At 43.9% G+C, this 27,859-nt stretch overlaps 1 protein-coding gene across 1 annotated transcript; it reads right to left on the minus strand.

Moving 5' to 3' along the window:
• Positions 1–3,616: 3,616 nt before the first annotated feature.
• On the minus strand, positions 3,617–27,156 carry LOC123484440 (microtubule-associated tumor suppressor 1 homolog A-like). The gene is made up of 6 exons (XM_045214803.1): positions 27,144–27,156; positions 22,160–22,317; positions 16,456–16,522; positions 4,562–4,776; positions 4,222–4,296; positions 3,617–3,961 (listed from the first exon to the last, which is right to left on the minus strand). Exons 1-6 carry the CDS (start codon positions 27,154–27,156, stop codon positions 3,902–3,904), a joined length of 588 nt encoding a protein of 195 aa, XP_045070738.1. The 3' UTR covers positions 3,617–3,901.
• Between the last annotated feature and the right edge of the window lie 703 nt (positions 27,157–27,859).

Below are 27,859 nucleotides of genomic sequence, written 5' to 3' on the forward strand. Positions count from 1 at the left end.
ATCTTCAGAGCCCCCTCTCTGGCACTGCTCTCCTGCTTCTCATCTTCAGCATCCACCACTTCCTTATCCTGCTTCTGACTCTCAAAGCCTTCTGGGAGTTCTGGACTAAGAATCCTCTTGAACATCTTCAGCTCGTTCTTCACAAATGTTATAATATTCTCTTCAAGCAACTGAAATAAATCAAGTAAATAAGTTATGCAAGAGACTAAATGCTTTCTCATTAACACATTAATGAATGATTGACAGGTCAACTTTACTTGAGGTAAACAAAAACAAATGTACATAACATGACCACATACACTGAATATGGAGGCCAGGTCTGTTTGATGACTCTGGGAAGACTGACCACTGAGAATCTCTGACTCTGATCTCTCCTGGTGGTTTCTGTGGACAAAACATGAGATTACATCTCCTCATCCAGGGAGTGCACACACACACACACACACACACACACACACTCAAAGGGAATGTTGTGTTAGTTTAATATTGTTTCAGGACTATGAAAATGGAAAAAAGGATTAGCCTATGGATTATGAAAACAACCAAAATAAATGGGAAAATGGGAGAGGAGAAATGACTAGAGACAGTGTTGTTTAACTCACTGACCATGACCCCATGAGTTCTTCTTACCTTTGTTCAGTAGAAAAGTCTCCCTCTCTAAACACTATAGGAGGTTCCATAGACCAGTCACTCTTCATGGACACACAGCTGGGTACAGGGGAGGCTCGTCTCTCCTGCTTGATTGGGCTTCAACACAACAGAGACAAACATTACGTCTCTCATCTACTCTGAGCTCTTTAAACACGATAACAGTGGAAATAATTCGCTTTTTGCGGTAAAGTTTCCTCGGTGCGTCGCTAAAAGGCGCTCGGGTGACAACACTCGGGCGGAACCAATAATTAGTTCCGTCTTGCTGTAAACGTACAATTCAGAAGAAATTAAATAATAAAAAGTGCAAATACATGAAATAACTAAAGTGCTAATACATGAAATAAACTGGCGACAGAGGCAGTTACATTAACGTTATCAGTCAAAAGTTGACACACCTACTCATTCAAGGGTTTTTCTTCAACTATTTTTTTTTACATTGTATAATAATAGGTAATACATCAAAACTATGAAATAACACATGGAATCATGTAGTAACCCAAAAAGTGTTAAACCAATCAAAATATATTTTATATTTGAGATTCTTCAAATAGCCACCCTTTGCCTTGATGACAGCTTTGCACACTGTCTTATCACTTTGTAACGTTAGATGATTTTTCCTTCACTAACCTCTGCAGAACACCTCCCGACTACCACTCATGTCTGGTAAAGTCCTCTCCACTAGCAACAGCAGCAGTGAGAGTATAAACTCCTGCTCAGACCATCAACCTGCTCGGGTGTGTAAAAACCTTTTGCAAAACTAATACAGACACTGATGAACATGTTCAATTATTTTAGAAATGCACCATAAACACAAGTTAGATGTGTTCTTCTGTTTCCAATATGTCCTTAATTGCCAGTAGTAAATGTGTGTTTCTCCTTTAGAAAAAGATGAGAAGGCTTCCACCCAAGCGAGCTGTTGGTGAGTGTCCTCAAACACTTCAACGACTGGTTGGACAGCATCACCTCTTGTTTTTAATAGTTTTAGCACTGTCTTTCTGTATTACCAGTATGTGTTTAAATATTTTTTATATCTCTCTCTTAGCAGCCAACTGATTCGGCCTACAGGAGCAGACACTATAGATGCTGGTCCCTCTAGAGGTGAGATGCTGTGTCATGAGAGATGTGTGTATATATATGTGATATTAATAGCTAGCCTTGTAAGTCTACTGTCTTGTTTGGTAATATTTCTTCACAATGTTGTCTGACTTTTTTTTTACCCCGAATAGGTTTTCAGAAGCCGCCCATTGCCTCTCTCACTAAAGCAGGTAGGTACCCTTTTTTTCACATGGTCCTTCCTTAATCACATTTTCTGTATATTGTATCCATAAAGATTATCTTCCATATCTTAAGACATGAGGGTGTTGAATGTGTTTCCCCTAGCACCAACAGCAGCAGTTGGGCGTTCACGACGGCCTGCATGGGACGTGAAGGGAAAAGTTACCGACATGGAGGGCAAGATTTCCAACTACCAGAGCAAAGTCAAAACGTTGGCCCAGGAGAACGAGAGTCTGAAGGAGTCTGTAGCTACAAGCAGACAGAAGGAAGCACAGATGACTTCAGACCTACAAGAACTCCACACACAGCTCAGGTACAGAGTGCCAAGGAACATGCATAGGGTTGACCATTATGTGAAAATAGGTGTAGTGTCATGGGAAAGGGCATTGTAACCACAGGAAAGAGTGACTTATTTTGCGTAAGGAACGTCAAAGGAAATCATTGATTTAGCAAAACAAGTGGGCCTATAGCTGACATGATTTCTTGCCTTTCTTGAGTCCTAAACTAGTCATAACTTTATGCATGCGTTTAGCCAGTAGTACTGAAATAATAACTTTTGGTCCTTCTGGTGTTTGCCAATCTTACCCAGTTTTACTGTGTTGCAGCCAGTATGAGCTGGAGCTGGCTGCCCTGTCTGGTGTCAAAGAGCAGCTGGCCATTGTGTCCAGTGAGAAGGCCTCCCCGGAGAAGACCTTATGCAACCTCCCCGACGAGCACAAAGTTATTCTGGGCTTGAGGGAGAGTTTGGAGGCTGAGCTTCACAGTGTGAAGGTAGAACATGTTCTCCCACAAAGTGAAATGGCAGGCAGGCTTACTCATTGTGACAATGGATCACCTTGACTGCTGTGACATGAGATGAATGGTGTATAGCTGTATTGAATGAGGCAGGCTGGTTTTCAACGTGCCTCTGCTCCTTGGTCAGTAATATCTAAGGAAGTCTGGCATAGCCCTTTGGTCCAGCCTCATTCAAACCCACTGCCATTACGGCTCGTCACCAGCCCCCATTGCAGGCCAAGATTTTGGTTTTAAGTGCATCAGTGTCTGACTGATTGCAGTCTCAAGCAAGAGGCGTTATGAACTTTCCTTTGATGCAAACCAACCCAAACACCAACCAGCTTACTACATGCTGAGATTGACTTCCCCTACAACAATACCCATCAGCCTGAACACACCTATTTCTGCAAAGTCAATGTGAACATTTCTTCAGGGAGTTATGCCTGCATAAAGTAGGACACTGCACTACATTTCACGTTAATGCAAAGCTGTACCTGGCCGTTTAGATCAATGCATCTGCTCAATTGTGTTCGCTTTGGCATCTTGAACACAAAATGATGGCCAGTCTGCCACCTAGTTATGCTTGCATATTACTTGGGCGAAATAGCAGTGTTCAGGCCATTAGGTTGCACTATGTGGACACAGCAACACCAACCATACAACAAATGATCCATGATTGCCCTGACAAAGTTGATGTGTAGATCCTGTATTGGCTCTGTATAAATCTTAAGATACAGTAGTCCTGTGTTCAGCTGGTTCATCTTCTATTGCCAGCATTCTAGAATACTAACACAGACACGCATTCATTCACCCACCCAAAATAATTGACAAACTATAAACGGGTAAAATAATATTTAATTGAACTCATTTTTACAGCTAAAATACAAAAATAACCTGACGTGATGCTGCTCCCTCCTCGCACAATCCAGACGCTGGGCAAAAATTGGCATATAAATACAAAATGTAAACATTGGTGGTAAACTACCACATCCATCGCCAGTTTCACTCTGGAATGAAAAGTTTGCTCTCTCCTGTCTGAAAATGTGTGCATTTTCAAGAGTTCACATTAGCAGGCACTGGTTTGGAAGTCAAGAGGCAGTGATGGGATGGCCTGGTCCCAGATCAGTTTGTGCAGCATAAACAGACCTGGTTCCAGGCTAGCAATGGGAAGCCTGGACACCCGGTAGGGTGGGAGCAGAGGTCATTCCGAGTCCGATAGGACGATCACTTCGTCCGGGTCACACTGGGTGGCCACGTTGACCTGAAAATGACACAAAATGGAAGTTGGTAAGAGGTTTGCATACTGTACACAGTGACTACGCCACAAACATTTTTGGTGATATGTCATGGCAGCGGAGCTAGAGCACGACACACATACACACACACAGAGGTGACAGATGTTTGGGGGTTTTAGAGGGGTGAGACATGTTTCAGTGCAAGGGTATGATATGCTGAGCATAAGTGGGGGAAAATGTATAGTGCCGTGATACTTAAACATCAGCAATCATCATTTACTCTCACCTTGTTTTTCTTGGGAGGCGGGGTGGACTGGGAACTGGTGACCATCTCCTGGTGGAGTCCGCCTGCAGGAGGCTCCTGGTTACCAATGTCCAGAGGGACGTCACGGTCACGGCAGATGGAGAGAGAGCTAATTCATTAATTAAAGTCTCCACATTTGAAGATGGATAGGTATGTTCCATGGATTTTTTTTGCACTCAGTCTCTGTGTATGTCCCAAATGGCACCCTATTCCCTTTATAGTGCACTACTTTTGACCAAGGCCCATATGGATCTGGTCAAAAGTAGTGCACTATATATGGAATAGGGTGCCATTAGGGATGCATCCAGTAGCTTTATTGTACCTGCTGCTCCATTAAGGCCTTGCACCGGTCTGCCTCCTCCTGGTAGGTCAGATGGATCTGGTCCCCCTCGGCCTGGTAGAACACCCTGAGCCTCTCCTCCAGCTGGGCCAGCTCCGTGTGGTGCTGCTCCTGCATCGTCTGAATCTCGCCCTCCAATGCCCCACGCACCTCATCCTTCTCCCGCTCCAACAACTCACACGAGTGGGCCGAGTTTACTGCAGGGTGCCAGTAGCATCCACAGCAGACAGGAAATCAGTTAGTTTTGTGGAACTTTATTTTCTAATGGGAAATGTGTTTGTCTCATCTCTTATCAAAGAAGAACAGTATTAGATAAACTATGGCAATCCAACAGTCTAACAAAGGGGCTGAGAGGGCTAGTGGGTTCAGCACAGACTCCCAAAGTCATGTGTGCCTGCAATCTCTTAGTTGTGCTTATTGGATTTGTTTATTGAATTTTTCAATGTGACTTTTCATGGTGGCTTATAGAAAGATGTAATATATCAAAATGTCAATGACGGTAAGGGACATCTAAAAATTCTGTCAGTTCTAATAAAAGGGAAATAAGAAGAGTGAAATTCACCCTGCATGCGCAGTGGCAAGTAAGGACTTTCGGAACAACTGTTCAGCAAAACTCTTTTGAGGCTCATGTTATGACATATTGCATTGGAAAGTCAAATGCAGAAAAGAAAAGACAGATTACCCAGTGCCAGTCTCTGGCAGACTACAGAGCACATTGCCTTACTGGCAGGAAAAAGACATACCCGCGAGTTATCAAAAACACACTTTCACAATTGTCTGAAATCAGTGTCATGTCCTAGGATTTTTTTTTATATTGACTCACTACTGTCCTACTTGCATCATATGTCTGCTACAGTAGAACATTACAGTTTGAACATGGAAATGCTGCGGCTACTACTGTCTCTCTAACACAATGGACATGCTGCTGTTACTACGGTCTCTCTAACACAATGGACATGCTGCTGTTACTACTGTCTCTCTAACACAATGGACATGCTGCCGTTACTACTGTCTCTCTAACACAATGGACATGCTGCTGTTACTACGGTCTCTCTAACACAATGGACATGCTGCTGTTACTACGGTCTCTCTAACACAATGGACATGCTGCTGTTACTACTGTCTCTCTAACACAATGGACATGCTGCCGTTACTACTGTCTCTCTAACACAATGGACATGCTGCTGTTACTACGGTCTCTCTAACACAATGGACATGCTGCTGTTACTACTGTCTCTCTAACACAATGGACATGCTGCTGTTACTACGGTCTCTCTAACACAATGGACATGCTGCTGTTACTACTGTCTCTCTAATACAATGGACATGCTGCCGTTACTACTGTCTCTCTAACACAATGGACATGCTGCTGTTACTACTGTCTCTCTAACACAATGGACATGCTGCCGTTACTACTGTCTCTCTAACACAATGGACATGCTGCCGTTACTACTGTCTCTCTAACACAATGGACATGCTGCCGTTACTACGGTCTCTCTAACACAATGGACATGCTGCTGTTACTACTGTCTCTCTAACACAATGGACATGCTGCTGTTACTACTGTCTCTAACACAATGGACATGCTGCTGTTACTACTGTCTCTAACACAATGGACATGCTGCTGTTACTACTGTCTCTCTAACACAATGGACATGCTGCTGTTACTACGGTCTCTCTAACACAATGGACATGCTGCTGTTACTACTGTCTCTAACACAATGGACATGCTGCTGTTACTACGGTCTCTCTAACACAATGGACATGCTGCTGTTACTACGGTCTCTCTAACACAATGGACATGCTGCCGTTACTACGGTCTCTCTAACACAATGGACATGCTGCCGTTACTACGGTCTCTCTAACACAATGGACATGCTGCCGTTACTACGGTCTCTCTAACACAATGGACATGCTGCCGTTACTACTGTCTCTAACACAATGGACATGCTGCTGTTACTACTGTCTCTAACACAATGGACATGCTGCTGTTACTACTGTCTCTCTAACACAATGGACATGCTGCCGTTACTACTGTCTCTCTAACACAATGGACATGCTGCCGTTACTACTGTCTCTCTAACACAATGGACATGCTGCCGTTACTACTGTCTCTCTAACACAATGGACATGCTGCTGTTACTACGGTCTCTCTAACACAATGGACATGCTGCCGTTACTACAGTCTCTCTAACACAATGGACATGTTGCCGTTACTGTCTCTCTAACACAATGGACATGCTGCCGTTACTACTGTCTCTCTAACACAATGGACATGCTGCTGTTACTACGGTCTCTCTAACACAATGGACATGCTGCTGTTACTACGGTCTCTCTAACACAATGGACATGCTGCCGTTACTACGGTCTCTCTAACACAATGGACATGCTGCCGTTACTACGGTCTCTCTAACACAATGGACATGCTGCCGTTACTACGGTCTCTCTAACACAATGGACATGCTGCCGTTACTACTGTCTCTCTAACACAATGGACATGCTGCTGTTACTACTGTCTCTCTAACACAATGGACATGCTGTTGGGGGTACTGGAGGACAGGAGTTGGGAAACACTACTATAAACTAAGCAACAGACACATGGCTCTGGTGGGCCCTTGCGTGCTGTGCCACATTCCTGATGCCAGTGCCAGTGTGATGCCCAGCAGTTGGCCTTGCCAGCCCGTGAGGATTTCCGTTGGCTGGCGATGACATAAGAGTGGCAGCTGTGCACAACATGGTAGTATCTACTCTCGCCGTGTGTAGCAGGTGACATCCATATGGAGGTTGATTCCTGACACACAATCCTACCAGTATGAACAGAATAGCTTAATAGCTCTCGATTTACAAATGGGCAGGGATGGATGGGTATTAAAGGCAACTTCCAGTTGTTGGCGCAATATAAATCATTGTAATTCTATGGTTGGTGCCCTTCTGCAGGCACGTCATAGAATATGAATGTTCTTATGCAATATGTTCAAAATGGTGGCAACCTTCCTAGATTTACAAAGAACATACAGTGAGGGGAAAAAAGTATTTGATCCCATGCTGATTTTGTACGTTTGCCAACTGACAAAGACAAGATCAGTCTATAATTTTAATGGTAGGTTTATTTGAACAGTGAGAGACAGAATAACAACAAAAAAATCCAGAAAAACGCATGTCAAAAATGTTATAAATTGATTTACATTTTAATGAGGGAAATAAGTATTTGACCCCTCTGCAAAACATGACTTAGTACTTGGTGGCAAAACCCTTGTTGGCAATCACAGAGGTCAGACGTTTCTTGTAGTTGGCCACCAGGTTTGTACACATCTCAGGAGGGATTTTGTCCCACTCCTCTTTGCAGATCTTCTCCAAGTCATTAAGGTTTCGAGGCTGACGTTTGGCAACTCGAACCTTCAGCTCCCTCCACAGATTTTCTATGGGATTAAGGTCTGGAGTCTGGCTAGGCCACTCCAGGACCTTAATGTGCTTCTTCTTGAGCCACTCCTTTGTTGCCTTGGCCGTGTGTTTTGGGTCATTGTTATGCTGGAATACCCATTCACGACCCATTTTCACTGCCCTGGCTGAGGGAAGGAGGGTCTCACCCAAGATTTGACGGTACATGACCCCGTCCATCGTCCCTTTGATGCGGTGAAGTTGTCCTGTCCCCTTAGCAGAAAAACACCCCCAAAGCATAATGTTTCCACCTCCATGTTTGACAGTGGGGATGGTGTTCTTGGGGTCATAGGCAGCATTCCTTCTCCTCCAAACACGGCGAGTTGAGTTAATGCCAAAGAGCTTGATTTTGGTCTCATCTGACCACAACACCTTCACCCAGTTCTCCTCTGAATCATTCAGATGTTCATTGGCAAACTTCAGACGGCCCTGTATATGTGCTTTCTTGAGCAGGGGGGACCTTGCGGGCGCTGCAGGATTTCAGTCCTTCACGGCGTAGTGTGTTACCAATTGTTTTCTTGGTGACTATGGTCCAGCTGCCTTGAGATCATGGACAAGATTTTCCCGTGTAGTTCTGGGCTGATTCCTCACCGTTCTCATGATCATTGCAACTCCACAAGGTGAGATCTTGCATGGAGCCCCAGGCCGAGAGAGATTGACAGTTATTTTGTGTTTCTTCCATTTGCGAATAATCACCTTCTCACCAAGCTGCTTGGCGATGGTCCTGTAGCCCATTCCAGCCTTGTGTAGGTCTACAATCTTGCCCCTGACATCCTTGGAGAGCTCTTTGGTCTTGGCCATGGTGGAGAGTTTGGAATCTGATTGATTGATTGCTTTTTGGACAGGTGTCTTTTATACAGGTAACAAACTGAGATTAGGAGCACTCCTTTAAGAGTGTGCTCCGAATCTCAGCTCGTTACCTGTATAAAAGACACCTGGGAGCCAGAAATCTTTCTGATTGAGAGGGGGTCAAATACTTATTTCCCTCATTAAATGCAAATCAATTTATAACATTTTTGACATGCGTTTTTCTGGATTTTTTTGTTGTTATTCTGTCACTCACTGTTCAAATAAACCTACCATTAAAATTATAGACTGATCATTTCTTTGTCAGTGGGCAAACGTATAAAATCAGCAGGGGATCAAATACTTGTTTCCCCTCACTGTATAGGATCTCTTTGGCAACCTTCATAAAACAAGAAATGTTCCCCACACAACAGTACTGTGTACCTTTAATACAGATCAGTGATTAGATGGTATTCACACGTCAAAAGGATTGGGGGACTAATTGCCCCAAAGTTGACACTGCAACAGCTCAGAGAAAGTGTCAGGAGAATGGGGAATTTGAGGCTCTTTATCATGTGTACCAGTCAGCCATGTAGTCCATCTAGAACTACGTCTCAGGCAAAAATGCCCAGCAGAACGTTTCTACCCCTGATATGAGACAAACAGCTAAACATAAATAAAATGTAAAGAACAAGCTCAAGTCTAGAGTACAGAAAAGATAGGTCTAGGATAGGGGACCCTGACGAGGGAGGCTGTGGTTGTTACAGAGATGGTATATCACCCTGTGAGCCAGGGAACTGGCTCTGGTGATTCTGCAGCTATGGGCACTTTTGGCATTTAAAAAATAAATAAAATAATCACAAAGATACAAGATTTTACTAAATCTTCCTAAAACACCTTCTGCTGATGTCATTAACATTCCATGTTAGTTTAAAACTTAATAACAAACATAATGGGTTTTTAGATTATTTGGTTTATCTGTCTATAGGATTTAGTACTACCACATTAAGAAATACTGTAATTATTTTTATTCCTTAATTCATAAATATTGGCCTGCTCTGGCTGTGCTTGTATACCTGCATGGAGGCTACCTTCAACAATGCAATTTCTTGTTGAAATTGTTAAACATTTATCATTTTTCCAGTAGTTATATTGGGTGCTTTCCCATGGAGGACCCGTATGGAGAAAAAGTATGAAAATGTATGCACTCACTACTGTTAATAGCTCTGGATTAGAGCGTCTGCTAAATGACTAAAATGTAAAAAAAAATTACAATGTTTTAGCCGTTGCAGTAATGACGCAGAATAAAAAATATTATCTTATCTTGACATAATCAAAGTGACATTTCTTGGAGGTGGAGATAAAATATCACTCTCCATGTCATATCCTTGTTCTCCACTGTCACTTCAGTTATTTTGTGACTTGACGTGTAAAATGTTGACTTAACACTATAATTGATAATTTTGTTCAGAGTGATGGTAATGACGCAATACTGTGAGGCGACTGTATTTTGTGTTTAAAAAAAGTTACAAATGGCTTATGCACATCAAATATTTATATAGTATCCATTTATTTGACTCTTTCTAAACAGGTGCATTAAATATTTTTTAATTATAAAATTGTCTAAGTGTAATATATAAAATAATATCAAAAGTCTGGGGTGTGCGAGACAAGGCTGGAGTGCGAGACAAGGCTGGGTGTGAGACAAGGCAAAAACAGTGCAAAACAGTGAAATCCAGACATTATATGCTTTAGAAAATAAACAAAAACACATTGGAAAGTTGAAAAATATATATAATAATCTGAAAAAAATGGAAAAAGATAGATTAAATTAAAATAAATGAAATCTACCCCTGGTACACAAAAAAGCCTGTAGTTGCAACATTGTGTGTAATTCAAGCTGCACAGCTCAACACGTGCTCCATTCTCCACGGGAGGAAATGCCAAAAACACTGAAGAATACTAGTGAAGGAGTAAAGACTGCATTCAGCCTGGACAGGGCATACGAGGCCACAGCACACTCCTACCCAATTCTTTCTCTGGCTCACTGTGACTGTGTAGTAGTAGGGATAAGGCTGCCTCCACCACATTCAACTAACACCTGGAGGAGAAAATAGAACCCCAGACCTACAGAGACAAATGGGGCATATTCATCAGGTTGTGGCACTACAGCCCTAGAGATTGAGCCCTGCACTCCACATGCATGATGTATAACAGGGGATATGGTCATAGGAGACAGGCTAAATTCATCACACTAAAAATGAAATGTAAAAACACACTGTAAAGGCCCATCTGGGGATTGGTGCTGAAGCCATATCTAAATGTTAACGGTCTTGGATTCTTGTCAGGGTGAGGGCTTTGAGTGGTTTTGAATGTGCCCCAATTACGGACACTGTAGGTGGTGAGGCAGGGAAAAAACTATAACGCACTTGTAATACTTATTGGTGACGAGTGTTAATATGAAGGGATAGTATGTCATGAAACTGGAGGTGGCCCAAACAGACAATGCAGTACACTATAATTAGTCAGCCGCTGTGAGAGGAGCAAGCCCATACTGGCCATGTTGAATACTGTCTGAGGGATTGGGTAAATTATAACCTATTCCCAGGGCCTATACAGGGCTCTGGTCTAAAGTAGTGCACTATATAGGAAATAGGGTACCATTCTCTGGTCTAAAGTAGTGCACTATATAGGGAATAGGGTGCCATTCTCTGGTCTAAAGTAGTGCACTATATAGGGAATAGGGTGCCATTCTCTGGTCTAAAGTAGTGCACTATATAGGGAATAGGGTGCCATTCTCTGGTCTAAAGTAGTGCACTATATAGGGAATAGGGTACCATTTGGGATGTAAACACTGAGTGTTGGGCTCAGGAGAAATGCCTTGTCTGTAGAACTCTCTGAACAGCACTAGTGGGTCAGTCTGTAGAACTGTCTGGGGTTCTTATCTCAGTCTATAGAACTGTCTGGGGTTCTTATCTCCATCTGTAGAACTGTCTGGGGGTCTTATCTCCGTCTATAGAACTGTCTGGGGTTCTTATCTCCATCTATAGAACTGTCTGGGGGTCTTATCTCAGTCTATAGAACTGTCTGGGGTTCTTATCTCCGTCTATAGAACTGTCTGGGGTTCTTATCTCAGTCTATAGAACTGTCTGGGGGTCTTATCTCAGTCTATAGAACTGTCTGGGGTTCTTATCTCCGTCTATAGAACTGTCTGGGGGTCTTATCTCCGTCTATAGAATTGTCTGGGGTTCTTATCTCCATCTATAGAACTGTCTAGGGGTCTTATCTCAGTCTATAGAATTGTCTGGGGTTCTTATCTCCATCTATAGAACTGTCTGGGGGTCTTATCTCCGTCTATAGAACTGTCTGGGGTTCTTATCTCCATCTATAGAACTGTCTGGGGTTCTTATCTCAGTCTATAGAACTGTCTGGGGTTCTTATCTCCATCTATAGAACTGTCTGGGGGTCTTATCTCAGTCTATAGAACTGTCTGGGGTTCTTATCTCCGTCTATAGAACTGTCTGGGGTTCTTATCTCCATCTATAGAACTGTCTGGGGTTCTTATCTCAGTCTATAGAACTGTCTGGGGTTCTTATCTCCATCTATAGAACTGTCTGGGGGTCTTATCTCAGTCTATAGAACTGTCTGGGGGTTCTTATCTCCGTCTATAGAACTGTCTGGGGTTCTTATCTCCATCTATAGAACTGTCTGGGGTTCTTATCTCAGTCTATAGAACTGTCTGGGGGTCTTATCTCAGTCTATAGAACTGTCTGGGGGTCTTATCTCAGTCTATAGAATTGTCTGGGGTTCTTATCTCAGTCTATAGAACTGTCTGGGGGTCTTATCTCAGTCTATAGAACTGTCTAGGGGTCTTATCTCAGTCTATAGAACTGTCTGGGGGTCTTATCTCAGTCTGTAGAACTGTCTGGGGGTCTTATCTCAGTCTATAGAACTGTCTGGGGTTCTTATCTCAGTCTGTAGAACTGTCTGGGGGTCTTATCTCAGTCTATAGAACTGTCTGGGGTTCTTATCTCAGTCTGTAGAACTGTCTGGGGGTCTTATCTCAGTCTATAGAACTGTCTGGGGTTCTTATCTCAGTCTATAGAATTGTCTGGGGTTCTTGTCTCCGTCTATAGAACTGTCTGGGGGTCTTATCTCAGTCTATAGAACTGTCTAGGGGTCTTATCTCAGTCTATAGAACTGTCTGGGGGTCTTATCTCCGTCTATAGAATTGTCTGGGGTTCTTATCTCCATCTATAGAACTGTCTAGGGGTCTTATCTCAGTCTATAGAATTGTCTGGGGTTCTTATCTCAGTCTATAGAATTGTCTGGGGTTCTTATCTCAGTCTATAGAACTGTCTGGGGGTCTTATCTCAGTCTATAGAACTGTCTAGGGGTCTTATCTCAGTCTATAGAACTGTCTGGGGGTCTTATCTCCGTCTATAGAATTGTCTGGGGTTCTTATCTCCATCTATAGAACTGTCTAGGGGTCTTATCTCAGTCTATAGAATTGTCTGGGGTTCTTATCTCCATCTATAGAACTGTCTGGGGGTCTTATCTCAGTCTATAGAACTGTCTGGGGTTCTTATCTCCATCTATAGAACTGTCTGGGGGTCTTATCTCAGTCTATAGAACTGTCTGGGGTTCTTATCTCCATCTATAGAACTGTCTGGGGGTCTTATCTCAGTCTATAGAACTGTCTGGGGGTCTTATCTCCGTCTATAGAACTGTCTGGGGTTCTTGTCTCCGTCTATAGAACTGTCTGGGGTTCTTATCTCCGTCTATAGAACTGTCTGGGGGTCTTATCTCCATCTATAGAACTGTTTGGGGTTCTTATCTCCGGTAGTAGATGCGAGCCTCAACTGGAAGCCAGTGGAGTGTGTGGAGGAGCGGGGTGGCATGAGAGAACTTGGGAAGGTTGAACACCAGACGGGCTGCAGCGTTCTGGATAAGTTGTAGGGGTTTATTTAAACACAATAGACAATAAATAGTGCCCACGGGTATGGGGAGTTGGGCTCGTTGGTCTGCGTACAAGGTTTATCATGTAATGATCATCTCAGTCTTCCCAGACAGGATCACAGAGCACTCAATCTGTTTGTTTGCCTAATTCAGTTCTCAGTTTGGTTTTTCCAGGTTTTGGATTTCCCCCTGTTTTTTTTCAGGTTTTCACTCTCAAAATCTCACTTGTGTTTATAAAAAATAAAAAAATAAAAATTGGATGTTCTAAGTCCACAACAATACTTAACATCAGGAGGTATTTTAAGGTCTGGGGAAACCACCCCCCCAAAAAAATTGGAGGGGAGGGTGTAGTTGCCCTTAAATTCAATTGGGCACCAACAAGAGACCTTTGTGTTTGGCTAGTGGTGTTTCTGTAGTAGTTCGTATAGCGGTGTTTAAAAAAAAAAAAAGCCCACTTGATTGATACAAATCATCATGATATCATTCTGCCAGGTAGGCCTACTTTACAATCAACATTTCATTGGGAAGTTTTTTTTTAAATGACCGTTTCTGCATACTAACTCGCGACATAACACACAGGCACACAGAAACAGGCCTTACTTCTTCAGAAAGTTGCAGGAAATACGATCACTGATGCATTATTTTCATGAATTCTGAGAAACTAGTGCAATTTAACTATTTTTCTAATAAGTTCGAAACATGTAACTTTCTGTGCTCAGTCCAGAGGCTCAGCCAATGATTTTGATATGAAACGCCCCCCCCCAAACGTTTTTCCATCGGCTCTACAGGAATCACGTGGATGGTCTATTTTGAGATCAAAACAGTGAATATCGGCGACCATCCTGTAAACCACAGCATGGCCAGGAGGGGTGTGTCCAAGGCCACTCCAGTGTGTGTGTCTGTGTGTGTGTGAGGGTTGTGGGGTGTGTCCTCGTCTCCACAGCTCTCCCACGGCCTCAGATGGTTTGGCATTCCAGCACAAGGGGCCTACTCCGACCAGGCCGGCTGCTAACAGCCTCTATGGGGGCCGGCTGCTAACAGCCTCTATGGGGACCGGCTGCTAACAGCCTCTATGGGGACCGGGTGCCAACCTAAGGACCCCCAAGGGAACATGCTGCATCAGAGACACTCAGAACAGAGGCCGGGCCTAATAAAGCAGACACACACTTCTACACTGCGTCTGTTCTGGGCGTCCCATCCTCTCCTCGGTGGAGGATGGAACAAATTAACCAGGGAAGGAGGGAGAGAATCTAATTACAGGGCAGATAGAGAGGCAAAGGGAATACATGCAATAGGAGAACTGTTTGGTGACACTGCCTGCCAAAGAACAGCACTCTCACTGTTTATGTCATTGATTGTTCAGGCTTGTGACAGACTTAAGCTGCTTATTACACTCATCTATAGTCATGGCAGCAATGTTTTTTCCAAAAGATGGTCACAAAGATGGTTTCTGAGCTTCCTTCCCACACACTGAAAGCACAACATCACTGTCAAGGCAAAGCCCATGAGTTGTTCTTGGGTCTGAGCCTAGTGCTAAGTAAGGATTGGTCTGAGCCTAGTGCTAAGTAAAGGTTGGTCTGAGCCTAGTGCTAAGTAAGGGTTGGTCTGAGCCTAGTGCTAAGTAAGGGTTGGTCTGAGCCTAGTGCTAAGTAAGGGTTGGTCTGAGCCTAGTGCTAAGTAAAGGTTGGTCTGAGCCTAGTGCTAAGTAAGGGTTGGTCTGAGCCTAGTGCTAAGTAAGGGTTGGTCTGAGCCTAGTGCTAAGTAAGGGTTGGTCTGAGCCTAGTGCTAAGTAAGGGTTGGTCTGAGCCTAGTGATAAGTAAAGGTTGTCTGAGCCTAGTGCTAAGTAAGGGTTGGTCTGAGCCTAGTGCTAAGTAAGGGTTGGTCTGAGCTAGTGCTAAGTAAGGATTGGTCTGAGCCTAGTGCTAAGTTATGGTTGGTCTGAGCCTAGTGCTAAGTAAGGATTGGTCTGAGCCTAGTGCTAAGTAAGGGTTGGTCTGAGCCTAGTGCTAAGTAAGGATTGGTCTGAGCCTAGTGCTAAGTAAAGGATTGGTCTGAGCCTAGTGCTAAGTAAGGATTGGTCTGAGCCTAGTGCTAAGTAAGGATTGGTCTGAGCCTAGTGCTAAGTAAGGTTTGTTCTGAGCCTAGTGCTAAGTAAGGGTTGGTCTGAGCCTAGTGCTAAGTAAGGATTGGTCTGAGCCTAGTGCTAAGTAAAGGTTGGTCTGAGCCTAGTGCTAAGTAAGGATTGGTCTGAGCCTAGTGCTAAGTAAGGATTGGTCTGAGCCTAGTGCTAAGTAAGGATTGGTCTGAGCCTAGTGCTAAGTAAGGATTGGTCTGAGCCTAGTGCTAAGTAAGGATTGGTCTGAGCCTAGTGCTAAGTAAGGATTGGTCTGAGCCTAGTGCTAAGTAAGGGTTGGTCTGAGCCTAGTACCAAGTGCTCTGACAAATAAGAGCTGCACAAACAAAACAGAGTAGCAATGAGCCCCATCTGTGTAGTGTTAGCTGTAGTGATAGCTTAAGTAAACGTAGTGAAGTATTGAAGTGTGCCCTAGATGCTGATCTTGGGTCAGTTTATCATTTCCCCCACTAATGGTTAAGGTTAGGATTGGGGGAGGGGAAGCTGATTCTAGATCTGTACCTAGGGGAAGGTTAACCCCGGAGCGGTTAGGGTTGTCTCTGTGGTGACCTTACTTACCCAGCTCTCCCTGCAAGGTCATCAGTTCCTGGGACAGGTCCCTGCGCTGCTTAATGACCTCATCACGCTGGGAAACAAACACACTGTTAGTCATCATTTAAAAACTCAGTTTGGGGCTTTGGTTCGCTGGCACACTGCAACATGCTTGAGCCACGCCCCCCCACACACAAACACAACAGTTCAATAAGAATAACCTAAAAAAATGAATTTGTATAACAGCTTTCAATTCAATATCCTTGAAGATCTCCTTTAGAATAATATACGGCCATTTTAGATGCACACATCAGACGCATATTGAAGATTGATGACAAGTACCTCTGGGATAAATCCAATGACAGTAACAGCTTCAGTAGTGTATGTGAGCTCCATCTCCTCAATTTCATTTCATTAACAGGATATTGAGCCAAATATCACAGTTGCATTGCTCCTACTCTAACAAATGCTATTCTACAGCATACAAATATATTTACTTTACCAGCAAATGCAACACAAGCTCCTTCACCTTCTCTTTCTCTGTCCCCATCTTTACAGAGGCAGCCCTAGCTGCAGTGCTCCTCCCAAACTGACGCAGAAGGAATCCCCCACTAACCGGTCTCCTACTCCTCAACAAATCCACCAGACACAGCACCAACTGAGGAGGACCTCAGGCCCTGTTACTGTCCTGAACCTCAGGCCCTGTTACTGTCCTGAACCTCAGGCCCTGTTACTGTCCTGAACCTCAGGCCCTGTTACTGTCCTGAACCTCAGGCCCTGTTACTGTCCTGAACCTCAGGCCCTGTTACTGTCCTGAACCTCAGGCCCTGTTACTGTCCTGAACCTCAGGCCCTGTTACTGTCCTGAACCTCAGACCCTGTTACTGTCCTGAACCTCAGGCCCTGTTACTGTCCTGAACCTCAGGCCCTGTTACTGTCCTGAACCTCAGACCCTGTTACTGTCCTGAACCTCAGAGATTGCATGGCTGTGTACTCGATTTTATACACCTGTCAGCAATGGGTGTGGCTTAAATAACCGAATCTACTAATTTGAAGGGGTGTCCACATCCTTTTGTATATATAGTGTAGCGAACCATAGGCTATGTACCCCAGCAGGGCCTGATAGTGGCTGTTTTTACACTGTGTTTATGGAGACATGGACTGGAAATCTAATGAAAACATGCCAATGACATCACCCAGTATCCTGTAATGGTAGAAGAAACATACAGCATATTATGTATCAGTATTGAGCTGAAAATACAATATCTGGCCAAGAGTTCCACAACTAGTTGTTAAACTGTACTCAATTGTATAGCCTAAGCATGAGTTCATGAGATTCTGTATGAAAAGCGCTATATCAAATCTATTAATAATAATAACAATAATATTAGTAGAAAGCCTCTACTATGACCATAATTTGTGCTGCGGCAACCAACATGAGGGAGGGTGGTGGCTGAGGTGGGCTGTGTTCTGTTGGTCTGGGTTAGGGTGGACTGGTCTGGGTTAGGGTGGTGGCTGAGGTGGGCTGTGTTCTGTTGGTCTGGGTTAGGGTGGATTGGTCTGGGTTAGGGTGGATTGGTCTGGGTTAGGGTGGTGGCTGAGGTGGGCTGTGTTCTGTTGGTCTGGGTTAGGGTGGATTGGTCTGGGTTAGGGTGGATTGGTCTGGGTTAGGGTGGTGGCTGAGGTGGGCTGTGTTCTGTTGGTCTGGGTTAGGGTGGATTGGTCTGGGTTAGGGTGGGCTGGAGTGTACAGTATAGTCAGCCAGGGAGAGGAGAGTTGCTGATAGGATAAGCTCATCTGTAGTGCACCGTGGGAAGGTGTAAAGTTCCAATCATATCACTCATATCATATCACATGAGAACAAAAAACAGTGAGCTGAACACAACCCCAGTTCATACCAACCCCAGTTCATACCAACCCCAGTTCATACCAACCCCAGTTCATACCAACCAGAGTCCTATCTGACCAAGCAGTGTCAGCAACATGATTAAGAACCACAATGTAATCTAATGTCCTAAATTACACTAGTGTCTCAATGTCCTCAATTCTATCAGTATTAAAAGCAACAGTAACTCCCTTACCAGAATTCAGTGTCTTTGTTAAGTGTATGGTTAAGGTTACATACATTTTCTAACCTCTCAGGATTACAACCAAATTATGATAAATGTACTATATTACGTATCGGATCACTAAAAAAAATACAATTTGTACATTACCATGTAGTTTACCAATAAAATGGTCTGATGGTGATGTTGATATATTCGGAATACATATCCCAAAGGAAATAAATGATCTCACTCCAAGACATTTTAATAGAAATTTAGCAAAAATAGATAAGATCTTGCTACCATGGAAAGGTAAATACCTGTCAATTTGTGGAAAAATCACCCTGATGAACGCTTTAGTATTATCCCAGTTTACCTATTTGCCTTGCAAACAGTTTTTTAAATTATATGAGAAAAAAATATTCACTTTTATTTGGAACGGCAAGTCAGACAAAATTAAACAGGCTTATTTATATAATGAATATGAATTCGGAAGACAGAAATTATTAAATATTAAAGCATTAGACCTATCACTAAAAGCTTCAGTCATACAAAAGTTATACTTAAATCCGAACTGTTTCTCTAGCAAATTAGTAAGATTGTCTCACCCCATGTTCAAGAATGGCCTCTTTCCCTTTATTCAGATTACAAACCCTCACTTTCAGTTATTTGAAAAGGAAATCATCTCCCAAATATCACTATTTCTAAAACAAGCCATAGAACGTTGGTTGCAATTTCAATTGAATCCTCCAGAAACGACAGAACAAATAATGCAACAAATAGTGGTTAAACTCAAATATACTAATTGATAAAAAAAGATATAATATCATAGGTAGGACTGGTGGAGTTGTCGCACATGCAGCTAACAAAAACATATGGAAATGTCTGCTCTACCCAAAACAACCAAATAATTGCAGCCTTACCGCAACAATTGAAGAGGAAAGTGGAAGGGGGAAAAAGTAAGGAACTTGTCTGTCGGCCTTGCATTAAAGAACATAATTGGTTAAAGAAAATTGTGATAAATAAAAAAAGTATACCAGTTTCATTTAAGGACCAAAGGATTGACAGCCGTCCCATATAGATTGCAAAATAGTTGGGAAGAGATTTTTGACGTACCGATTCCATGGCATAGTGTTTATGAACTGATACGCAAAATGACGCCGGATTCAAAACTTAGATTCTTTCAATTCAGATTTTGCTTGGAAGAGACAGAATCATTAGATCATTTGTTTTGGTACTGTCCATTTGTAGCTTGTTTTTGGTCACAGGTCCAGGAATGGCTGAAGGATTGCAATATTTACCTGGAGCTAACACTGCAGATAGCACTACTGGGTGATCTGAAAAGTCATAGTCAAATTGATCAATAATATAATAATCCTTTTAGCAAAAAAGTTTATTTTCAATTTACAATCTGTAGAAACAATGAGAATAGAAGGGTTCAGAACTTTTGTGAAACATCACAGTACAGTTGAAAAATATATGGCAAATAGAAATCCAATATGGATGGTGTTAAGAGATAGATGGGAGGTGTTGAATGGAGCTGAAGGATGGGACTAATAACAACTAATGTAAAGCAAACTTTGTCCATATTAAGTATATAGGTTATAGGTTGAGAGCTTTTGTGGAAGAGCACAGTTAGAAAGATATGGTATATAGAAGCACACCGGATGGACATCATGAAAATGATCGGAGAGGTTGAGGAAGTTCAGGAGTAAAAACAAACAATAGAATTATTGTAAAATTGACTGTGTCCATAAAATGTATATAGTATGTATAAGCTGGAAGTAGAGGCCTAAGCATTGTTGTTCACTAGTTTACTACAATTAGGGGAGGGGTGGTGGGGTTGGAAAGTCATAAAGGGAAATATTTTTTTTTTTTAAGGGTATGTACAGTGGGGAAAAAAAGCATTTAGTCAGCCACCAATTGTGCAAGTTCTCCCACTTAAAAAGATGAGAGAGGCCTGTAATTTTCATCATAGGTACACGTCAACTATGACAGACAAAATGAGAAAAAAATATCCAGAAAATCACATTGTAGGATTTTTAATGAATTTATTTGCAAATGATGGTGGAAAATAAGTATTTGGTCAATAATAAAAGTTTCTCAATACTTTGTTATATACCCTTTGTTGGCAATGACACAGGTCAATCGTTTTCTGTAAGTCTTCACAAGGTTTTCACACACTGTTGCTGGTATTCTGGCCCATTTCTCCATGCAGATCTCCTCTAGAGCAGTGATGTTTTGGGGCTGTCGCTGGGCAACACGGACTTTCAACTCCCTCCTAAGATTTTCTATGGGGTTGAGATCTGGAGACTGGCTAGGCCACTCCAGGACCTTGAAATGCTTCTTACGAAGCCACTCCTTCATTGCCCGGGCGGTGTGTTTGGGATCATTGTCATGCTGAAAGACCCAGCCATGTTTCATCTTCAATGCCCTTGCTGATGGAAGGAGGTTTTCACTCAAAATCTCACGATACATGGCCCCATTCATTTTTTCCTTTACACGGATCAGTCGTCCTGGTCCCTTTGCAGAAAAACAGCCCCAAAGCATGATGTTTCCACCCCCATGCTTCACAGTAGGTATGGTGTTCTTTGGATGCAACTCAGCATTCTTTGTCCTCCAAACACGACGAGTTGAGTTTACCAAAAAGTTCTATTTTGGTTTCATCTGACCATATGACATTCTCCCAATCCTCTTCTGGATCATCCAAATGCACTCTAGCAAACTTCAGACGGGCCTGGACATGTACTGGCTTAAGCAGGTTGACACGTCTGGCACTGCAGGATTTGAGTCCCTGGCGGCGTAGTGTGTTACTGATGGTAGGCTTTGTTACTTTGGTCCCAGCTCTCTGCAGGTCATTCACTAGGTCCCCCTGTGTGGTTCTGGGATTTTTGCTCACCGTTCTTGTGATCATTTTGACCCCACGGGGTGAGATCTTGCGTGGAGCCCCAGATCGAGGGAGATTATCAGTGGTCTTGTATGTCTTCCATTTCCTAATAATTGCTCCCACAGTTGATTTCTTCAAACCAAGCTGCTTACCTATTGCAGATGTAGTCTTCCCAGCCTGGTGCAGGTCTACAATTTTGTTTCTGGTGTCCTTTGACAGCTCTTTGGTCTTGGCCATAGTGGAGTTTGGAGTGTGACTGTTTGAGGTTGTGGACAGGTGTCTTTTATACTGATAACAAGTTCAAACAGGTGCCATTAATACAGGTAACGAGTGGAGGACAGAGGAGCCTCTTAAAGAAGAAGTTACAGGTCTGTGAGAGCCAGAAATCTTGCTTGTTTGTAGGTGACCAAATACTTATTTTCCACCATAATTAGCAAATAAATTCATAAAAAAATCCTACAGGCCTAAATTACAGGCCTCTCTCATCTTTTTAAGTGGGAGAACTTGCACAATTGGTGGCTGACTAAATACTTTTTTCCCCCACTGTATGTATGTATGTATGTATGTATGTATGTATGTATGTATGTATGTATGTATGTATGTATGTATGTACACACACACACACACGGGGTATTGGAAGTGATGCAGAAAATTACATTGATGGAAGTTACAATCTATCTGCAATATTAAAGCTGATCTACCCCCTAATAAAAAAAAGAAAAAAAAAAAAGAAGAATAAATAAACATGTATGGTTAAGGTTAAGACATCCATACAGAAACATTAAAGGTGTGTTTCCTACCTCTGCCAGGGTCTGCTGCAGCACCACCACAATGGCCTCACATTTCCTGTTACTGGCAGACAGGAGTCCCTGGAGCTGCTGGAGGCTCTGGTTGTTCCTCTCGCACGGTGCCCGGTAGCTCTCCGTGCCCGCTGCCCTGCCCTCCGCCAGCACCAGGTCTGGATGCAGCGTTCAGTGTTGTTACAATGTTCAGCATCATCATTTCCCCCTCCATGATCCCTGTAGAAGACTAGATACAGTATCACCCCATAAACTCCAGCCAGAGACTACTGTCCAGTCTAGCTCCAGCCTCCAGCCCATACAGGATGGCTGTCTGTCCAGTAACACTAGCCCAGCTCCAGCCCATACAGGATGGCTGTCTGTCCAGTAACACTAGCCCAGCTCCAGCCCATACAGGATGGCTGTCTGTCCAGTAACACTAGCCCAGCTCCAGCCCATACAGGATGGCTGTCTGTCCAGTAACACTAGGCCAGCTCCAGCCCATACAGGATGGCTGTCTGTCCAGTAACACTAGGCCAGCTCCAGCCCATACAGGATGGCTGTCTGTCCAGTAACACTAGCCCAGCTCCAGCCCATACAGGATGGCTGTCTGTCCAGTAACACTAGCCCAGCTCCAGCCCATACAGGATGGCTGTCTGTCCAGTAACACTAGGCCAGCTCCAGCCCATACAGGATGGCTGTCTGTCCAGTAACACTAGCCCAGCTCCAGCCCATACAGGATGGCTGTCTGTCCAGTAACACTAGGCCAGCTCCAGCCCATACAGGATGGCTGTCTGTCCAGTAACACTAGCCCAGCTCCAGCCCATACAGGATGGCTGTCTGTCCAGTAACACTAGGCCAGCTCCAGCCCATACAGGATGGCTGTCTGTCCAGTAACACTAGCCCAGCTCCAGCCCATACAGGATGGCTGTCTGTCCAGTAACACTAGCCCAGCTCCAGGCCATACAGGATGGCTGTCTGTCCAGTAACACTAGGCCAGCTCCAGCCCATACAGGATGGCTGTCTGTCCAGTAACACTAGCCCAGCTCCAGCCCATACAGGATGGCTGTCTGTCCAGTAACACTAGCCCAGCTCCAGCCCATACAGGATGGCTGTCTGTCCAGTAACACTAGGCCAGCTCCAGGCCATACAGGATGGCTGTCTGTCCAGTAACACTAGCCCAGCTCCAGCCCATACAGGATGGCTGTCTGTCCAGTAACACTAGTCCAGCTCCAGCCCATACAGGATGGCTGTCTGTCCAGTAACACTAGCCCAGCTCCAGCCCATACAGGATGGCTGTCTGTCCAGTAAAGATGGCATATGGGACAGTGGCACTGTCCTGTCCACAGAGCCCTTAGCAGCAGAAAGATGATTCACAGAGCCATTATTTCCCAGAGAAAGAGAAGGAGAGAGATGCTCCACTCTTCCAGCCCCAACCACACAGTAAAATGGATCCCCGAATGAGATTACATCTCCATATCCTGATTCAATCATCCTCCTGCTCTGCTCTCTGGACGGACTCAGTGGTCGCCAGAGCCCGCTTATTTTAGCAGGGCCGTGCCAGTGGTTTTGATTTACATGAGCTTTATAAATATAACACCCCTCTGCATAATAACCGCATGTATCCCACTAATGAACAGAGGGCTATGTAAGCCCTGCCATAGCTTCTTAGAAGTTAAAGGAGACTGACTCTAAAGCTATAGGCGTGTTACTACAAAGTGTTGCCATGAGGTGAAGCAGATGCGTTAGATACGGTGTGTTTGAGAACGTATCATTGATATTGGACACCTGCGGCTGGCAAGCTGTAAGACACTAGATGCTGCTTGCCTCGTTCTGTTGAGGGAAAGTATGTAATGGGACAGTGAGGACAGGCTTAGACATAACAGGAATACCAGCTTTAATGAGGGAAAGATTGTACCAATGCCCTCTGGGGACACTTCCAGTCACATAACCCTGGTATCAGATTTAGAGGATTTAGGATGACAACTGGCCTCCCTAATTAAAACACAAGACCAACAACGTGATAGTGTGTTCTGGTTTTGAATGGGACTGGTGAGTGTATGGAGTACTGTAGAGTTCTATCGATGACAAAAGTTCTATCGATCTACATCCTACATAAACTTACGCTTATGTGTGAAGCTTCAAACATGAATATCCCTTTACAGACATACTATATTTACCCCATGAGCCCATAGATTAACATACAGGGGACAATACTCTGGCTAAATTTAAAGTGGCAAGGATGGCAGCATCCAACCACATCACAACAGTGAGGGTGTCATTTCAAAAGGACTCTGACGGTCAGGTTAGTCAGACCTACAGTAGTATGCCTTAATGAGCTTCTTCATGAAAGGATGTTAGGATACTGCTTTCAACCCCCATTTTAACATCCATATACAGTGCCTTCGGAAAGTATTCAGACCCCTTGACTTTTTCCACATTTTGGTAGGTTACAGCCTTATTCTAAAATTGATTAGATTGTTTTCCCCCCCTCATTAATCTACACACAATACCCCATAATGACAAAGCAAAAACAGGTTTTTAGACATTTTTGCACATTTATTAAAAACAATAAAGTGAAATATCACATTGACATAAGTATTCAGACCCTTTACTCAGTACTTTGTTGAAGCACCTTTTTGGCTCAATTACAGCCTCAAGTCTTCTTGGGTATGACGCTACAAGCTTGGCACACCTGTATTTGGGGAGTTTCTCCCATTCTTCTTTGCAGATCCTCTCAAGCTCTGTCAGGTTGGATGGGAGCGTTGCTGCACAGCTATTTTTAGGTCTCTCCAGAGATGTTTGATCGGGTTCAAGTCCGGGCTCTGGCTGGGCCACTCAAGGACATCCAGAGACTTGTCCCGAAGCCACTCCTGCGTTGTCTTGGCTATGTGCTTAGTGTCATTGTCCTGTTGGAAGGTGAACCTTCACCCCAGTCTGAGGTACTGAGTGCTCTGGAGCACGTTTTCATCAAGGATCTCTCCATACTTTGCGCCGTTCATCTTTCCCTTGATCCTGACTAGTCTTCCAGTCCCTGCCGCTGAAAAACCTCCCAACAGCATGATGCTGCCACCACCATGCTTCACCGCAGGGATGGTGCCAGGTTTCCTCCAGAAGTGACGCTTGGCATTCAGGCCAAAGAGTTCAATCTTGGTTTCATCAAACCAGAGAATCTTGTTTCTCATGGTCTGAGAGTCCTTTCGGTGCCTTTTGGCAAACTCCACACGGGATGTCATGTGCCTTTTACTGAGGAGTGGCTTCCGTCTGGCCACTCTACCATAAAGTCTTGATTGGTGGAGTGCTGCAGAGATGGTTGTCCTTCTGGAAGGTTCTCCCATCTCCACAGAGGAACTATGGAGCTCTGTCAGAGTGACCATCGGGTTCTTGGTCCCCTTCCTGACCAAGGCCCTTCTCCCCCGACTGCTCGGTTTGGCCGGGCGGCCAGCTCTAGGAAGAGTCTTGGTGGTTCAAAACTTATTCCATTCAAGAATGATGGAGGCCACTGTGTTCTTGGGGACCTTCAACGCTTCAGAAATGTTTTGGTACCCTTCCCCAGATCTGTGCCTCAACACAATCCTGTCTCTGAGCTCTACGGACAATTCCTTCGACCTCATGGCTTGGTTTTTGCTCTGACATGCACTGTCAACTGTGGGACCTTATATAGACAAGTGTGTGCCTTTCCAAATCATGTCCAATCATTTGAATTTACCACAGGTGGACTCCAAATCAAGGATGATCAATGGAAACAGGATGCACCGGAGCTCAATTTCGAGTCTCATAGCAAAGGGTCTGAATACTTATGTAAATAAGGTTTTTTTTTTTTTTTTTTTTTTTATACATTTGCAAACATTTCTAAAAACCTGTTTTTGCTTTGTCATTATGGGGTATTGTGTGTAGATTGCTTAGGATTTATTAATATTTAATCCATTTTAGAATAAGGCTGTAATGTAAAAAAAAAAAAGTAAAAAGTCAAGGGGTCTGAATACTTTCCGAATGCAATGTATTTACATTAACATTGTAATTTAGCAGACGCTCTTATCCAGAGTGACTTACAGTAGTGAGTGCATACATTTTTCATACTGGACCCCCGTGGGAATCAAACCCACAACCCTGGCGTTGCAAGCACCACGCTCTACCAATGGAGCCACACGGGACCCCATATGAACAAACATCACAAACCAAAAATATCACATATGATATTCAGGTTAAATGGGAACACCAAATAGGTTTTTAATGCCCTAACGAGAGACAGAAATAAGGTTTTAGACTCTAAACAACATTCCTTACCCCAGGACACCTTAGCGGTTGACTATCCAGGAAACAGGAAAAGGAGCACGGTGTTACCCCAGGACACCTTAGCGGTTGACTATCCAGGAAACAGGAAAAGGAGCACGGTGTTACCCCCAGGACACCTTAGCGGTTGACTATCCAGGAAACAGGAAAAGGAGCACGGTGTTACCCCAGGACACCTTAGCGGTTGACTATCCAGGAAACAGGAAAAGGAGCACGGTGTTACCCCAGGACACCTTAGCGGTTGACTATCCAGGAAACAGGAAAAGGAGCACGGTGTTACCCCAGGACACCTTAGCGGTTGACTATCCAGGAAACAGGAAAAGGAGCACGGTGTTACCCCAGGACACCTTAGCGGTTGACTATCCAGGAAACAGGAAAAGGAGCACGGTGTTACCCCAGGACAGCCTAATGGTTGACTATCCAGGAAACAGGAAAAGGAGCACGGTGTCCGCATTGATCTGAGAGTTTTGTTTGTCTCGTTAATAAACAGATCTATGCAGACACAGAGCTCATTTTTCTGTAGTCAACAGTTGAAGTGTCCTGGGGTAAGGAATGTTGTTTGGATTTTTTCAAGTCCCTCAGTCAAACACTGGATTCACCTTTTTTGTTCAAGCTGGGCTGAAGTGCGTTTGTGTACACTTTCTTTCCAAGGTTTGTTTATTTATTTTACCCCTTTTTCTCCCCAATTTCATGATATCCAATCGGTAGTTACAGTCTTGTCCCATCGCTGCACCTCCCCTACGTACTAGGGAGAGGCGAAGGTCAAGAGCCATTTGTCCTCCGAAACACGACCCTGCCATGTCACACTGCTTCTTCACACACTGCTCGCTTAAACCAGAAGCCAGCCGCACCACTGTGTCGGAGGAAACACTGACCGAAGTCAGCTTGCAGGCGCCAGGCCCGCCACAAGGAATCACTAGAGCGCGATGGGACAAGGAAATCCCAGTCGGCCGGCCAGCCAAACCCTCCCCTAACCCAGACGACGCTGGGCCAATTGTGCGCTGCCTCATGGTCTCCCGGTCACGGCCGGCTGTGATACAGCCTGGGATCGAACAGCGATGCAGTGCCTTAGACCGCTGCGCCACTCAGTAGACCCCTCTTTCCAAGGTTTCAACCTGAAGTACAAGTTAATGGATCAAAACCTGGAGTTGTTGTGTCAGAAATGTCCATGTTGTTTACCACTTCATGATAATAATAATTTGCTGACTGAAACGATTGTTAATAATTCTATTAATAACATAAACTAGAAAAGCACTCTATTGAGACTATAGTTATCATATAATAGCTCACATGTAAATGAAGTAGCATTCATAAATATGCCACATCTTGCACAACCATTTATTTAGTCTATACTGGAAGCTGGCTGTTGGCTTGACCAGCCCCATGCTGGTTTTGAGGGGAGGGCTGTGTGGTATTGAGGGGGCTGTG

The sequence above is a fragment of the Coregonus clupeaformis genome, unplaced genomic scaffold (assembly GCF_020615455.1).
Source record: "Coregonus clupeaformis isolate EN_2021a unplaced genomic scaffold, ASM2061545v1 scaf0316, whole genome shotgun sequence".
Taxonomy (NCBI): Eukaryota; Metazoa; Chordata; class Actinopteri; order Salmoniformes; family Salmonidae; genus Coregonus; species Coregonus clupeaformis.

Excerpts from the sequence above, each read along its gene's own strand:
- LOC123484440 (XM_045214803.1), bottom strand. Across the intron at positions 4,777-16,455 it reads GACCTTGCAGGGAGAGCTGG|TAAACTCGGCCCACTCGTGT; the intron begins GTAAGTAAGGTC and ends GGCACCCTGCAG. Across the intron at positions 3,962-4,221 it reads CGCCTCCCAAGAAAAACAAG|GTCAACGTGGCCACCCAGTG; the intron begins GTGAGAGTAAAT and ends TGTCATTTTCAG.